This window comes from Chamaea fasciata, unplaced genomic scaffold (assembly GCF_029207755.1).
Source record: "Chamaea fasciata isolate MVZ Bird 193981 ecotype frontalis unplaced genomic scaffold, bChaFas1.0.hap1 SCAF_5, whole genome shotgun sequence".
Lineage (NCBI taxonomy): Eukaryota > Metazoa > Chordata > Aves > Passeriformes > Sylviidae > Chamaea > Chamaea fasciata.
The window spans coordinates 9,843,643-9,858,914 of NW_027094090.1; the positions used below are offsets into that span (position 1 = coordinate 9,843,643).

At 34.0% G+C, this 15,272-nt stretch overlaps 1 protein-coding gene across 5 annotated transcripts in view; it reads left to right on the forward strand.

The window, feature by feature from the left end:
• The window catches only part of CACNA2D1 (calcium voltage-gated channel auxiliary subunit alpha2delta 1), a 373,282-nt gene that overhangs the window by 185,423 nt on the left and 172,587 nt on the right, over positions 1-15,272 (forward strand). For all 5 annotated transcript variants that reach the window (XM_066182787.1, XM_066182788.1, XM_066182784.1 and 2 more), the window contains exon 5: positions 14,926-14,970. In XM_066182787.1, the coding sequence (XP_066038884.1) occupies positions 14,926-14,970 (45 nt within the window). The remainder of the gene's footprint in view (positions 1-14,925; positions 14,971-15,272) is intronic.

Genomic DNA, 15,272 nt, shown 5'->3' on the forward strand with positions numbered 1-15,272 from the left:
AGATTTTTTGTCAAAAACTTTCATTTCAAAACTAACCATATCTTTTTTCTGTGATTTTTCCTTGCCACTATTACTAGGATCTGACTAGTTTCCTCACTTTCTCCAGGGAAATACACTTTCCTGTTTTCTGTCACATATTATTCGGACCCTTTTTACACTGAATTTAGGAAATGTGCCAATGTTTTGGAAATAGGAGTATTAACCAATGTAACTTTACTGTCAATATTTACAAATTGGAAGAGAGAGGTGTTTTGTTTTCTGTTTTGTTTTTGTTTTTTAATTTAAGCTAAAATAAAGCCTGATTGAATATGCACAGGAAATTAATCAGTGGTATAAGGCTCAAATATGGCTTTTTATAATGGAGGCAGACTTCTAAGTTTGAGAAATTCAGAAAATGTTATGAAGGTTTGGTTCTTACTTCAGAGAAGGAATGCCATTCATAATAGCAAATCTTGGAGGTTTTTTTAAAGGAAATTAGACCCAAATGTTTTTGAAATACTTCCCATCAGAAAGAGCAAATACTGTGAATATATGGAATTCTACATGTGCCATTTCCTTTTAAAAATAGAGCTTTTCTGAAAGTCTGAGCTGAATGGTTTGGATTTTTGGAGGTGGAGATATTTGACCATTTCTTAATTTCATTTACTTCTACTTTTTTTCAAATGACAAAACCAGAGGTGTCATGCAGGCCTGATATTTTAGCTTCTCCTTTTGTCCCAGGATTCCTGTAAGATATTAGATGTAAATTCAGGTTATCTTTGTCAAAGCTCATTACCTTTAGAAAAAGACCTAACAGGGGAGTTGGAAAGTTTCCATATTTAAAAGTTTGTAGACCTCTACACTTCAAGAAGCCCTCTTCCTAGAACAGAGGCTTGTGCAGTAGATGTGAACAGAAAATGTTTGATGTCTGCACTCTTTTGCAGTTGCAATACTGTAGAAATTTTAATAGGTATTTCATTTTGCATAGACCTTCAATGCTCTGAGAGCCCAAGACATTCCTATTATTAAGAGCTGCATTTTGCTCAGGAGATTTGGGAATTCTTAGCTTTCCATCTCCTGAGTATAGTGTAATTCTCATTAGAATTTAAACAAAAGGTGAAAGTGTGTCTCTTTTATGTCCTGCAAATGATGATGTGTGATTGAAGTTGTGCCAGATATCTCTGTAGACTTGGCCACAAAGCAAGAGATGCACATAACGCAGAGTAGAGAATTTCTTCAAAATTAGCAATATCCTAACATGTTCTAACATGCAAAGAAATGCTTAAAAATTCTACCTGATTTGACCAGAAATGCAACTGTTAAGCATTTGCTTTCTTTTTTTTTCCCAGTTAATTGATGCTATGAGCACATACGAACTCTTTGAATAAATACACAAACAACTCTAGGTCTCATTGAAGGGATATTAGGATTTAACAAATCTTGAGAATTCTGGGCACGCTCTGTGACTGTGATTTATGAGTCTATAGAATCAACTATCATTCTGTTTTAATTTTCCCTTTTGTTAGTCACAAATTATATTGCGCTGAAATACTGTGAATTGTAAATTCCTTGAATATGTGAGAATAAATGTGAAAATGGCCAGACCAGATCCTTGCTTTTAAAAATGGGTGAATAATCCCTGATGAATTATTAATTCAGGTAGGATTGTCTTATTCCTTTGGGCATTATCACTTCTCCAGAGGATAACTTCAGTTTTGCATTTCTTAAGAGTTACACAGGAGTAGAATAGAACTAAGAAGGTTGTCTCAGTTGATATTTTTTTGTGATTGCTCAAAATTATGGTGTTTTCACCTCATAAAAATTCTTGTTCTTTGTCTGTGAGGTTTTCCCCTACACAGAGAAAACTTCCAGCAAAAGTTTTCTACCAGACTGAATATTCTCCATGTACGCAAGTCTAATTTTATCTAATTTCCAATGGGCATCATAGTTTAAATGACCTTTAGACTTAAATTATTCTAAAATGCTCATAGATGAAGTCACTTCCCCACCTTTCAGATAGAACATTTCAGTTTTATTTTAATAGTATTTGCAAATATTTTTTTGCTAAAGCTCTTTTGGTGCAAAAAAGGATTGTTTGGTTTCTTTTCACTTTTGGTGAAAGATACCAGCAAAAAAAACCAAATCAAACCAAACCAAACCAAACCAAACCAACCAACAAACAAAAAAAGCTGGATTAAGACTGAAGTTTTTTCAAAGCCATGATATTAATGTATTTATTAATCCCAAGTGATGGCTGCCATTTCTTCTGCTGATGGTTGACCTTATTTCCTTTATTATAGGGATCACAACAAATGGGTGATTTAGTTCCAAATACTTCCATTCTCTCTTTATCTCTAATGTTTTGGGTCTACATTAATTACATCAGGGCATATAAGAGTATGTGAGCATACAAAACCTGCTGAGATGATGTTGGAGGCATGCAGAAAGCCAGACAGGGTATTACCGCCTAGAGACCTGCCAGCTGAGTTGAGAATGGTTCCTGGTGCATGCTGTGCCACGGAATGTGACATTGTTTAGGTGTCTTGGGGGCAGCTGTAACAAGCACGATATAGATGAAAGCAAAGAGTGTTCAGGATTGATCTGTGTTTTATTTTGAAACACAGACATCATACTCTCTGTGAAGAATAAAGCATGCTCTATCCTAAAAAGTCCCATAGTTACACATCAGTAGGTATCCTGTGTCAAGAATAAGCACCAAGAGGAAATATTGTTCAAGGGAAAACAAGTTTTATTTATCGCAATAGATACATAGCAGTTACAGATAAATTAACTTTGAAAATTGAAAGGAATAATCCATCAATTTAGTAAGTTATTCCGACATTCAACCAACAGCAGTAGGGAAACACCCCACTATTTCTGTGAAAATATTTACAATATTATGAACTAGGCCATGATTGTGAACTATGAATGCTGTTTTTATGAAAAAAAACTATGACATCAACAGGGACAGAACTTCCTTTACAAATTGACAAAAGTAGGTTTTACTGATTCAATAATAATTCACTGAAGTTGCTACATGTAGTAGTAAAATATATCTAATTGAACTTGTACATGTTTGTCAAGAATAGGATGCATCTAATTCATTCAGCTCATGTCATCTCTATACTGATAAGAAAATATTAAGATAAATACAACTGAGTTAATGAAATTATTTTATCTCTTAATGAGCTCTACAATTCTATATTTTCAAGAGCTTTAAATGTTTTAATATAAAAGAGAAAATAGTTTTTATTGCTTGAAGATAATGAATTAAAGCTTACAGATTTTTGAGATATTACTATGCTTTTCCCTATTGCTCAGTGTTCATGAACATTTAGGTGACATTTTGAGACTCAGACAAATTTTAAAGTTGTGCTGGTCCTGCTTAAATGGGTGGAAGCTATTTATATGCAGACATCAATAGTATAAATTTTCCTCTGTGTTTATACTTACACATGCATTTATATATGTATCTACATGCATTCAGGCTCAAAGAGATCCCCTAATAGTGTTTGCATACTTATGTCTATGAAGAGCAACACACTTTTAGCTGAGTCTCTTGTTTTGGAGGTCTACAAAGGACTCACCGGGGGGCTCAGATACTTTCTGAACACAGTTCACAAGTGGTTAAACTAGTACGTGCCCATACTTTTGAAATTTTACCTCTTTCATGTTTTAAACCCCAGGAATATTTCATATTCAGTGTGAACAGTGTCTTTGTGGCTTACCGCAGAAGAGAAGTCCTGGCCCTTGGGGTCAATTTGTAAAGTTGGCTAATGCTCCCTCTGTGCGGGAACCCATGGTTTACTTTTGCCTGTGATTTTTAGTTCACTGTGTCCAAATATCACGGAGACTGTGCTGATCTCATCAGGATAGAGGGGTTTAGCACAATGCTGATAAAAGCATTAGATCATTGGGCAAGTCTTTAGAGGTATTTGTAGTACATTAGCTGCTGAAATAATTTTGGAGGACTTTTCCAGGCAAAGAGTGGCTAATTTAGATGGTTACTGCTCATATAGTTTTCTGGAGCTGTAAGAGTTGTCAGCCCGTCATGTTCAGTGAACTTCCTAAAGTGAAACCAAAAGAAAACAATCTCTAGCAAGGTGGATTGTAAAGTTTGTAACACGAACTGTGTAAAATGAGAAGAGGGAATGGGAGGGAAGGGAGGGGAAAGAGGCCCAGGAAGTTTTGGCTGTTGCCAAAGAGGTCATTGATGGGAACAGTTTGGAATGAACTGCTTTGCTGCAATAGTCCCCTGCCTTTCTCCCCAGTTTTCATTGCTATGTCTTATGTGGGTGTGAACATGGCATCATCCTTGACAAGACACTTCACCCTTTTTTACAGCATTTCTTCTTCTTTCCTCATCAGCCTGTTTCCCATCTTCCATTATCCCTTTTTAAACATTTGTAGTTTCTCCCTCTTGTGCTTTCTGCAATCTCAGTTCACGCTTCTGTAGTAGTGTGTAATGCTGCTGTGAAGAGCTGAGCTGAGATAGTCTCAAGCAACACAGCATAAATTTCAGGGATCAAAATGATGCATTTCCTCAAACTAAAACCAGTATAATACATACTTTGCAATTTACTTCATACTCTCTTCTGTGCTCTCCCAGTGCTAAGCTCTTTCTTCAGTAACCTTCTTGATTAGGATTGCATGAGCCTTTCTTTCTGACTGTCTGTTTTAACAAATACCAGCTTCTTTTCATTTTTTTTTATGAGAGTGCTATTTTTTGCTTGTTCAGAATTTCTCACATTGTCTCTTTCTTCACATTTTCACACTTCTGTGATACATCTGTCTGTCCACCCTGAATTTTAAAAAAAGAGTTGAATTTCAAAGTGCTGATTTGTATGAGAATTTGGAAGTGAATAATACAGTGTAAGGGCCCAAACTTACATGTGTTACCATAGATTCTGATGGGAATGCTAAAATGCCGTAAACTTAAACAAATCTCTGCCTAGAATAAGATTCATCTACATAAAACTTAAAGTATTTTTTGAATTGTGTGCAGTTTTTGAACAAGAAGGATGTGCAAATGCATAGCTAGATGATTCCTTCTCTGAGTTGTTAAAGCTCAGGATTGTTCCCAAGGAAAGATTGCTGTTCTCTCTATCTCGCTGACAGCCAGCGGCCGTCAGTCTGGCTTTCAAAGGTTTCTCTGCATTTCTTTGCAGTTTGTGGCATAAGCACCAAATACCTGATGAGTGAAAAACTCCCGTTGTGATCCACGTGAGGAAACACAAACCCTTTTCATTTAGTGTAGTTGTTAAGATGGAGAATGAGAAACATAATAGCAAGATGTTGATAGAACTCCTAAATCTTTTTCTCTTCTGCATGACTTCCAGCCTACCAGTGTAACATCAATAATTAAGAAGAAAAGTAATTTTGTTCTAATTATTTTTGATAAAATCTTTTGCCTGTTGTGATTAGCGGGAAGAGTCTGCATCATTTCATACTAAATAGCAAAAGGAATATTTTCCAGCTGCTGGCTTGTCTCATGCTACTGAGCTTCTTCTGAAATAAGGTGTGCTCCTGAAGCTTCGCTTTATTGCAGTGATTGAGTGCAAGACATGCACAAAACAGCTGCCAAAGCTGCATAATTAAATTATTATTCCCGCTGTTCTTTATTAATTAGGTGAGCTTGGGATAATTCTTAGAGCCTGATAACTGCTGTCCGGAGTTGCCTTCTTTCTAAGACATCAGAGATAGAGGAAACATAATTTAGATTAAAGTCTTAAGAAAGATTTGTCTTTATAAGAGACCTATTAAAACAATTACCAGTCAACATGCCAGACATTTGTTACATGGGTAAGCCAAAGCAATCTGAAAACATAGCCTGACATGTTTTGAACTTTATTACCTTTTGTAAAGGTACTTTTCACATTTAGGAGGACATGGAGAGATGGGGTTTTTTCCAAATTTTCATGCAAATTGTGTAAGATGAGTTATAGAAATATTTTCAGGGATTTTTTTTTTTTAAATAACTCTCTGGGGTTTAAGGACACATTTTAAGTTATTCAGTAAACTCAGTGAAGAATTGATCCAGACAGGGAAAGAAATCAATGCTTTTAAAAATATTAGAAATCACCAGATTTACAGGTCAGTGTCAGGATTGTCAAATGTGATCCAAATTTTGGATCGTACTTTCATAATTTTTATATGAAAATTCTTTTTTTTTTGTTACACAGTATTGTAATACCCTGTAGAAATATCCTAAAATCTTCTTATATTTTAGTTTTACATTACAAAAATGAAACTCTGTATAAGGCTTTCTGCTGTTTCAGTTTAAGGGAAGTCATGAAAATTGTTGGCATTTTTCTATTCCAGTGAGATTCTTAAAAGACATTAATGTTATTTGGATATTATTGCTTAGAATTTAGTTGCAGTGACTTTGTGTGATGTATTCCTTGTGATACAATATTTTTTTTTTTTTTGGTGAAGATAAACCTTGAGGTATATGTACTTCAGCCACTCTTATGGATCACCAAGAAGTTTCCCTCTTGAATTTTGTCGTAGCCCTAAAATTTTATTCCTTTTTGTAACAACTGATTGCAGCATTGCTAAACATGGTCTTTTTTGTTGGTTGCAATGGATTAAACGCAGAAAAAAATCTAACAAATTCAGACACATTTTTTTGGGGATGTTTGCCGTTTGCTTTGTAGAGAATAATTTTCTCAAAGGCTTCTGAAGATTTGTTGGAGTTGGAGGACTGGCATATTTTCTATATTCAGCTATGATGGTGCAAGAGGTTCATTACATCCTAGCACCTACATAAGTATGAATTCAGAATGTCAATTTCTTGTGAATCCAAAGGAAACTTATGTCCAGATTGTTTAATTAGGCTCCTGTACTCTACTGGTTGCTCTATTCATGATCTAGATAATATGCAATCATTTCAGACAATTTAATTTTTTTTTTATTATATTCTTTCATCAACTAAAAAAAATAATGGAGAATAAATTATAATAAACATACTTTGCTGCTTTAATTAAACTGATCAGATAGTGTGATATAGAGGTTAATTAGTTGCTAACAAATTAATTTCATTTTCCCACCTGGAAATCTGCTTTGTAATCACTTGTATTTTGCCTTAAGAACAGAAGTTGCTTATACTTTGAGGAAGTTATTGTGATGAGAAAATTAGCAGCTTCCTGGACTTTTTTTGGAAGAATTTATTTACCAAAATTAAGATGGATTTAAATTATTTTTGTTTTTCGGGGTTACCTCTGTCTTCCTTGATTTTGGCTTAGAGGACTGGAGGAAGAATAAAGTGGATGATTATTCCTACTACTTTACATATGTAGCTGGTTGTTTCAAATTTGGCACCTCCAGAAGAGCCCCCTCATGATTTTCTTTCCTGGTCATTTGTCACACATGCAAGTACATAAAGTCCTAGGTTTTCCTGTGGATCAAAATATCATTCTTGAGGATAATTTTTCAGCTTGACTAACTAAAATGACAGTCTGTGATGTAGAAAACTATACCAGAGAATAGTATCAATGTGGTTTTGCAACTTGGAATTTTTAATCACTAGTTTTTCATTCCTGCATGAAGTATTTGGTCTTTGATGCTTTGCAATCCAAAAAATGCTTCACTGTTTGCCCCATTTAAATTTCTTAGTTTAAAAAAAATAAAGTAAATTTAAAAAGTCTCCAAAATAGAAAACAACTTGTAAAAAAAAAACCCAAAAAACAACAAAACAAACAGAAACAAAACCAAAAACAACTATCCTTATCAGTAGGCAAAGTGCCAAAATTCCATTGTTACACTAACAATAATCTGCATGTCCAACAGAGATTGGTGTTTGACTGCAGGCCACTGAGCCGGAGGATGTCTTCATACAGAAGTTATTCGTGGAGTCTATTGCACTCTTTCAGAAGAACAGACAGCTCTGTAGATTTTGGTTTGGTGTATGTTTGTCTGACTTGTATTTCTCATCATTTTTTGGGCTCTATTACAGTTAACTTCACACATTCAACCACTTTTGGCATTTAATTCTACAAAGTACAATTAGTACTTGAAATATATTCTTAACTTTTCTTCACAAAATTAAGTATCATCCTGGCAGTTTAAGTAGTCCAATGGCAGTTTCTAACAGTTGTTGTTACAGTGAAGAATACCTCAAAATTGTGGATTTTTTTTTTTTGACATGGAGAAGCTTTGCCTATTCTTTACAGTTTCTGTGACAAATTCTAGAGATCTGAAGACATAAGTACACTTTCTAATGTTTGCTCTCTTTCTTTTTGAGGTTATATCGGTAACCTTAATACTCTTCACTATTTCTCTTTTTTCTAAGTAAATGTATAATGTAGCATGATATGGGCACTGAGGTAAAAGAAAAAAAAAAATTAATTATTGTGTCCTGTGAAAAATACCAGGGTTTCCTCCTGAGATTTGAATGTGATATAAAAAACCTCTTACTCAGCTTTACTAATTATAATTTGCACAAGACAAATTAAATCAAGCGTGGTTAAATTCAGCACGTAATCAGATACTGTCTCAGTGAGCAGAAGGACACAAGGACACGTGTCACTGTGAAGGTCAGGCCATTGAGTGGACCCAGGAGTGGTGGAGGGGTGGCAGCAGCTTTGCTCAGTCTCCGGGCACAGGCTGAACTGAGACCTGCCCCGGTCACAGCTGGATTGGCAGAGCACATGGGGTGTGAGATACCTAGAGAATATTTATGGTGAAATCTCAGATATTTCCAGAGTTTTATCTTCTTCCAAGTTTCAACTTCAGTGAACTCTTTCAAGATCTCAGTTTTTATCTCAGGTGCCTAAAATCTGAGCACCTTCAGCACTGCAATCTGTGAGTCTAATCTGAGATCAAAATTCCTCAGAATCAATGTCAAGGGCTTGAAAGCATATCTTTCCTATATTGTACTTGTATCTGGATTCTGTGTGTATTACACTCACCTCACATCTTTTTAAATGAGGCTTATATGTTTTAGTCCTGCTGTTAAGCATGGAGATGATTGATAAATTACTCATTTTATTTATCAATCTGATGCATCTGAGAATGGTCAAGTGATACCCTCATGAAAACTGCCAGTAAATTGTAAAGGTTTCCAGATTGATAATTTCAGTGAAGGAAAATACTTGTAAATGAATGATGAAAAAGTTGATCTTTCTCACCATTTAAAAGAAAGAAAATTCTATAACAAAGAGTATCAGCACCTTTAATGCTTCTCTACGTTATTTCCTGTAATCTTCACCTTCATCTTTTCATTTCAGTTATTAGTCTCAGTGGAATCTTGAGAAAAGCCCTTTACACAAATCTGATGAAAAAGGCTTATCATAAATTATAGTGCAAACCTGAAAGGTTTTAATTAGTGTATGAAATTTAATATTCTGACAAAGCAATTATTTAATCAAATTATGTTTTGGGGAAAAATGTCTAACCCAAGTGACTCGTTTGTTCAGATTACGGGTAATATAGGGATATATTTCTTGATTGAATATCATTTCACTGTTTTATATTTTCATTTAAATAGTTTGATTTTTTAAATATCTTGGTTCTATGTCGAGTTTTCTTTTTTTGAATGCACGTTCTACCCAATTTCCTACAGCCCATGTTTAGGCACTGTAATTGCACGCGTACACTGTAATTATAATTGCAACTGATTTACTTTATTGCTTGAAATTTTGTTCAGTTTAAGGACAAGTGATAAATCAGTATTTTTGCACATGGATATTGAAGGGAAAAAAGAAGTTATTAGCTGCTGAGCTCCTTATTTTATATGTGTAATTTCACTTAGGTAAAATCAAAAAGCTGTAACAAAAGAGATAGCAGTAGTTGACATTCTTTATTTTTTTTCCCCCGTTTGTTGGCTTTTATTCCCTAATGTTATCCTCTTTAAAAATAGATGTCATTTTTAATGTGTGGTAGGCCATGTTTAGCTTTGTTTTCTGAGGAGTCTAATTGTGCCTTAAACTGCATGTCAGACTGTATAAAGGATTAAACTAAAACTGCCTGGATTATTTGTCATAGAATTTTTTAGGATGGGTTTAAACCCTAATTACCCCAAAGGTATTAGACTGAACTTTGTTTAATGTACTTCTTTATCCAAGAGGATACAAGGAATATTTTTTTAATTAAAATTCATGGTTTTCCAACACTTAATGAAAGGTTTTTTCAGCATTTGTAGGGATTCACACTAATTTCCTTTGGCCTGCATAAAGAGTGAAATGGATCAGTATTATTAATATTTTTATTGCTCTATGCTAAGCAAAAGGACTCCCAGTATTTTCACTAATGTGAATGTATTTTCCAAGTGTGTGGGATTAATATGATTTCAAAATATTCTCCAGATTTCTATCTGTAACTCTAAGAGCTTATTTTTAAACTGAAGAGTCAAGATCAGACTTATATTTGCTGTATGGTTTGGTTTCTCCCTGATTTTGATTTCTTTCTGTACCTCATACCCGCAAACTAAAATAATCCTCACTACATGTATCTGCAATATAGAGTAGCTTTTTTACATTGACTCACTTTGGGTGCTTTAGCACTTCTTGGGTAAAATATTTAGAAGTCATGGGAAGTATCCTGGTTCAAAACAAAATCCAAATAAACATATTTGGCTGTAATTTCAGATTTTAAAGCATGCACTTGTAATTATGCAGTAATATATATTTGCAATATAATCTGCTGCAATAATTTTAAGTTTGCTTCCACGAGTTTACTGAAGAAAACCTTTGAGTTTTGGAGACCTTTAACTAATGCTCTTTTATTTTCTTTTCTGAGAGAGTTTACTAGATGTTATTTTCTAGTGTCTAGTAAAAAAAATGTAATTTTTTTACTTTAACATTTTACCTACAATTGTTGTGGAAATGGAGTTTTAGGTAAAAAAAGGATAATTGTGATATCTTTCAAAATTAATGCATTATATTAATTTCTTACAATTTGAAAAGATGCAGAAAACCTTTTTCTCCTCCTTACCTTTTTTTTTTTAAATTTATTTATTTATTTTCTTGTGATTCATTACAGAGTCTCATAAAGTTCTAGAATTCATTTCAGGCCAATCTCCCCTATAGGCCTAACACCATTTTAGGCTGGATCACAGGATCTGGGTCCTGCAGGGTCTCTAGGAAGCCCACTGAGATCTGAGGTTTTATGTAACTTTTACCACAGATTCAGTGAAAGCAGCATTTCTGAACAGACTGCATTGGATGTCTGTTGAGAAAGACTTCAAAAAAGAATCTTTAGACTAATTGGTGGAGCACACACTGCTTGAAAAGTTCTTGGAATTCTAGCTTAAGGTTTAGAAGGGAGGTGTTTCTGGTGTTTCATTTTGGCACTTTGTAAAGGAGGATGTAGATTTCTTACCAGCAAAATGACATAAAAATACTATTACAGTTTTTGCTATACATAATTTTCTGTAGCGTCCATATGTCTTGTTGCGATGTAATCCCTTCTTGTTGTTCTTGGAAGAACTTGATTGAACAAAGAGTTGTTTCCTGAGATGAAAAGCCAACTACAACTCCATTCATGTAATCCTGAATTGAGTTTAGGCATTTACATGTTGGATCAATAGATTGTGTCTGTAAACTTGCTCTGTAGAGAAGTAAAATAAGAGTGTAAGTTAGTGTTGGTGTGAGCTCAAATTTCATCTGCAGGTATTCTACAGGTGATATTTTCCCAAGTTTTTCTTCTCTGGACAAAGAGATTATAGAGACCATCAACTAAAGATTTTGTGTGGTGAAATGTAAGAATTTATTAATAGTACCCAATATGTAATGTTTCCCATTGGAATTGTTTTATACCCCGAGCTGAAAAACAGAGAACTGTTGAAATAAAAAGCAATGTAAAGACAGTGGAATAATCTCTCTTCAGCAGATAACAGTATCAATGAAAGCTTGGAAGAAAACTTTAAATTAGGAAAGAAAAGAAAATAGTAAGAGTCAAAAATAAAACATTTAGTACTTGGGCCTTAATGTCATTTTTATATGGCTTGCCTGATGTCTTTCTCAGATACTAAAACTTTTTGCTTTGAAAGAGGAATTAAAGATTGTGAAAACCATAAAATCATATACTGATACTACACTACAGTTTTTGCTTTATGCGTATTGTCTCCCAAAGTCATTCTTTTAGAGGTTCAGCTTCAGGACTACCTTACCAAATCCCTTCATTGGTGAACAGAAATAATAGAGTCTTTACCCCCTCTTTCGCACAGCATTACTGGATAAAGAACAAAAATAAATATCTAGGATATTTACACTGTAACTTTGGTTTGCTGCAAACTTTGCAACAAATACTGCAAGTTTGCAGTATTACTTGGTGGCAAAAGTGTACAGCAGTGGGAAGTTTCAAATTCTTTGTATCAAGGAGTTAATAAATAACTAAACTACTCACTTGAGAGCCAGCAACAAAGCAATTTGTTCTTGCCAACTAAAACTGGTTAAATGATGAAAAATTCTCCTCTAAAGATCTGACTGATCCATGAATCTAATTTGTGAACCACACAGCATTCAGTGTGTTGAATCACTGGGTATCTCATATTTTCTATATTAAGAGTAGTGAGATATGTCCACTGTCATTGTCAGTTTATGCATTATATAGGTAATATCTCCAGGCAGGGTAATGGACTACAAGATATGAATAACCTAACAAAAAATGTCTAAGTCAGGGCAGAGAGTGTTTATTTTCATTAACTTGTAAATATATCATGTTCCTGAAATGTTATTCTAAAAGGTGATTTAAAAAATACTCTCCAGTAGAGATAGATAGTAAAGCTATGTCAGCTTTGAATATTGAATATTTAAACAAATAAACAAAGATAAAGGAGACAAGGAAAATATAATTGTGAAAATAGAATAATTTTGTTTAAGTAGATAAGCAGAGTTGTGTTTGTTGATGACAATGTTAAAAATCCTATACAATATTGACTTGATAGCAGAATAAATGAGCAGTGGAGAGGAGTTCAGGAAATAAACTCATATCTAGATGAGAGTCAATACAACAGAGGGCCTAATAGAAATTGTATTTTATGAAAATGTTCCTCTTAAAAACAAAAGCAGCAAACAAAAACAATATATTCAGTTAATTATGTCTGCATTGCTTTTCCTGCTCTCATTTTTCCTGTAACAAAACCTTCTAGGGATGAAATTGCAAAGGAACTGCTTTAATACAACCCGATATCAAGAGCTGTGGTGAACAACATTTAATTTTTTTTTTTTTTTTTTTTTTTTTTTTTTTTTTTTTTTTTTTTTTTTTTAACTAAACAGCTCGCCTGTGATGAAAATACTTATGTAACATTTCTGGCTAGTACCACTCAGAGCCACATCATTTGCAGTTTCAAATGTTGCTTACTAAAGAATCAGAGGGGCTCTTTTGAACCTATCACATTATTTTCAGAAGAGTTATTTCATACATAGCTGTTTACAAAGTGAAGAGGAACCAAAGAAAATAGAACCTTTGTTTCTTCTGACTTACTCAAAGGCTTCTACAAGCATTATATGGTCTTTTCTTTACAACAATCAAGTGAATAAGGAATTAGCTTCAGTCTTTAATAATGAAAAGAATGTCCTCCTGTGTCTGTAATGCCTTGAGGTCTGGCTTTGTTATCCAGATACAATACACAACCAAACTGACCTATGGATAAAAGAGTGTCTTGATGGAAAGGTGGGAAAGTTAATTTTGAGGGAAAAGGATGAATTCCTATTAATAGCATTTACCTCAAAATGGCATTTAGCTCATCTGTAATATATTTCATATTTGACTCTCTGAAAGGTCACAAAGGAGAACAAATGATGTCATTTTTTATGGAGTGAGTAAAATGATCATTTGTAAAGATTAAGTGTATTACCTTGTAATATGTCATACTTTTTTAGTGAAAGTAAAAATTGTCGTTGGCTTATCCACTTGAAAAATGATTGCTGAAAACATTCTTTCCTGTTGGTGTTTATAAGAGAAAACACTTTGTTGTGTTCAACTTTTTTATTTAGGTACAGAAAAGGTATTGCCGTAAACCAAACTGAAAAAATAAATTGAGACAATTTTTGGAGGTCAGCAGCAATCACCTATTTTAAGCACACTGCTAGATATGAAGAAATATAACTTCTCCTTTTCCTTAGTTATTCAAAATCAGTAAATGTAATTTAAAAGACTATGTTCATACATGTCTCTATTTGATACAGAAATGCACATATAATTGATTTTATGCAAAAAGCTTTGGGCATATTTCAGCAATTTATTTGGAGGAAAGCTACTCTAGTGAACCTACATCTTCCAGGCTTTTAAATGTTTAAGTAATATTTAAACAGGAAAAAAACCCGCCCTGTATTCCATAGGACATACCCTAATTTTCAAAAAGCTACAGAAGTTGACACTGAATGGAATTTCAGGCTGATTTTGGAATGGTAACGAGCAATCTTCTCCTTCCATGCTTTATTTGAATTACACGGTACAGTGTTTCCACAGAGTCCAGGATCTGCTGCACACTCCAACCGCCAGGCTCTCCTGTGATGTATTTTCACAGATTCTATTTTCGCAGTGGGAGGTGAACAATAAACGTGTGCAGCAAATACTTATGCCACTTGGCAAAGCCCATGCCTCGCTGTATCTACTGCCTGCTGGATGTCATGGTGCATAAATCCCCTTATTGCACAGTCAAAGTCACGTGTCTGTGACAGAAATACCTTCTGGAAGCCTTTTATGAGCTCTGGAGTTTGTCCAATATTATTTGTACTTTTCTAGCTGTGTTTTGAGTGACTTATGCAGCCTCCCATGGAAGAGGAGGGATTCATTCATTAAATGATTGAAATTAAGCACGAGCATGGGAAATTGTGCATGCAACAGAAAGCAAGCAAAGATCAGAGTCTGTCGTGTCTCGAAGAGAATACATAAAGAACTGGTGGTTTATTTCAAAATGTATCTTGCAATAATAGAGATTATTGCTACTTAGATTTATTCTCTACTTTCTAACTAACAGAATTACTTTTCTTTCTCTTACAGAATAATGATATAATCTATTACAATGCAAAAGATGATCAGAATGATGTAAGTAATATGTTTCATTTAATTTCATTGCCTGTAATCTCATAAAATTAGGAGAATGAAAATATTAATGAAACTCCAAGACTATCATTTAAAGGCTTGGCAGAAGAAAAAAGCAAGAAACTCAAAAATGTCGTTAAAAGTTTCCTCAAGAGTGAGACAATACTTTATGTTTTAATTCTCAAAGTCTGTCTCCTTTCAACGGTTTGAATTACTGGTCAGGCAGAAAATAAGCTGGGAGAATGAAGATCCTGACAGCAGTATAATTCACTCTTTGAAATGTAATAAAATCATAATTATAGAAT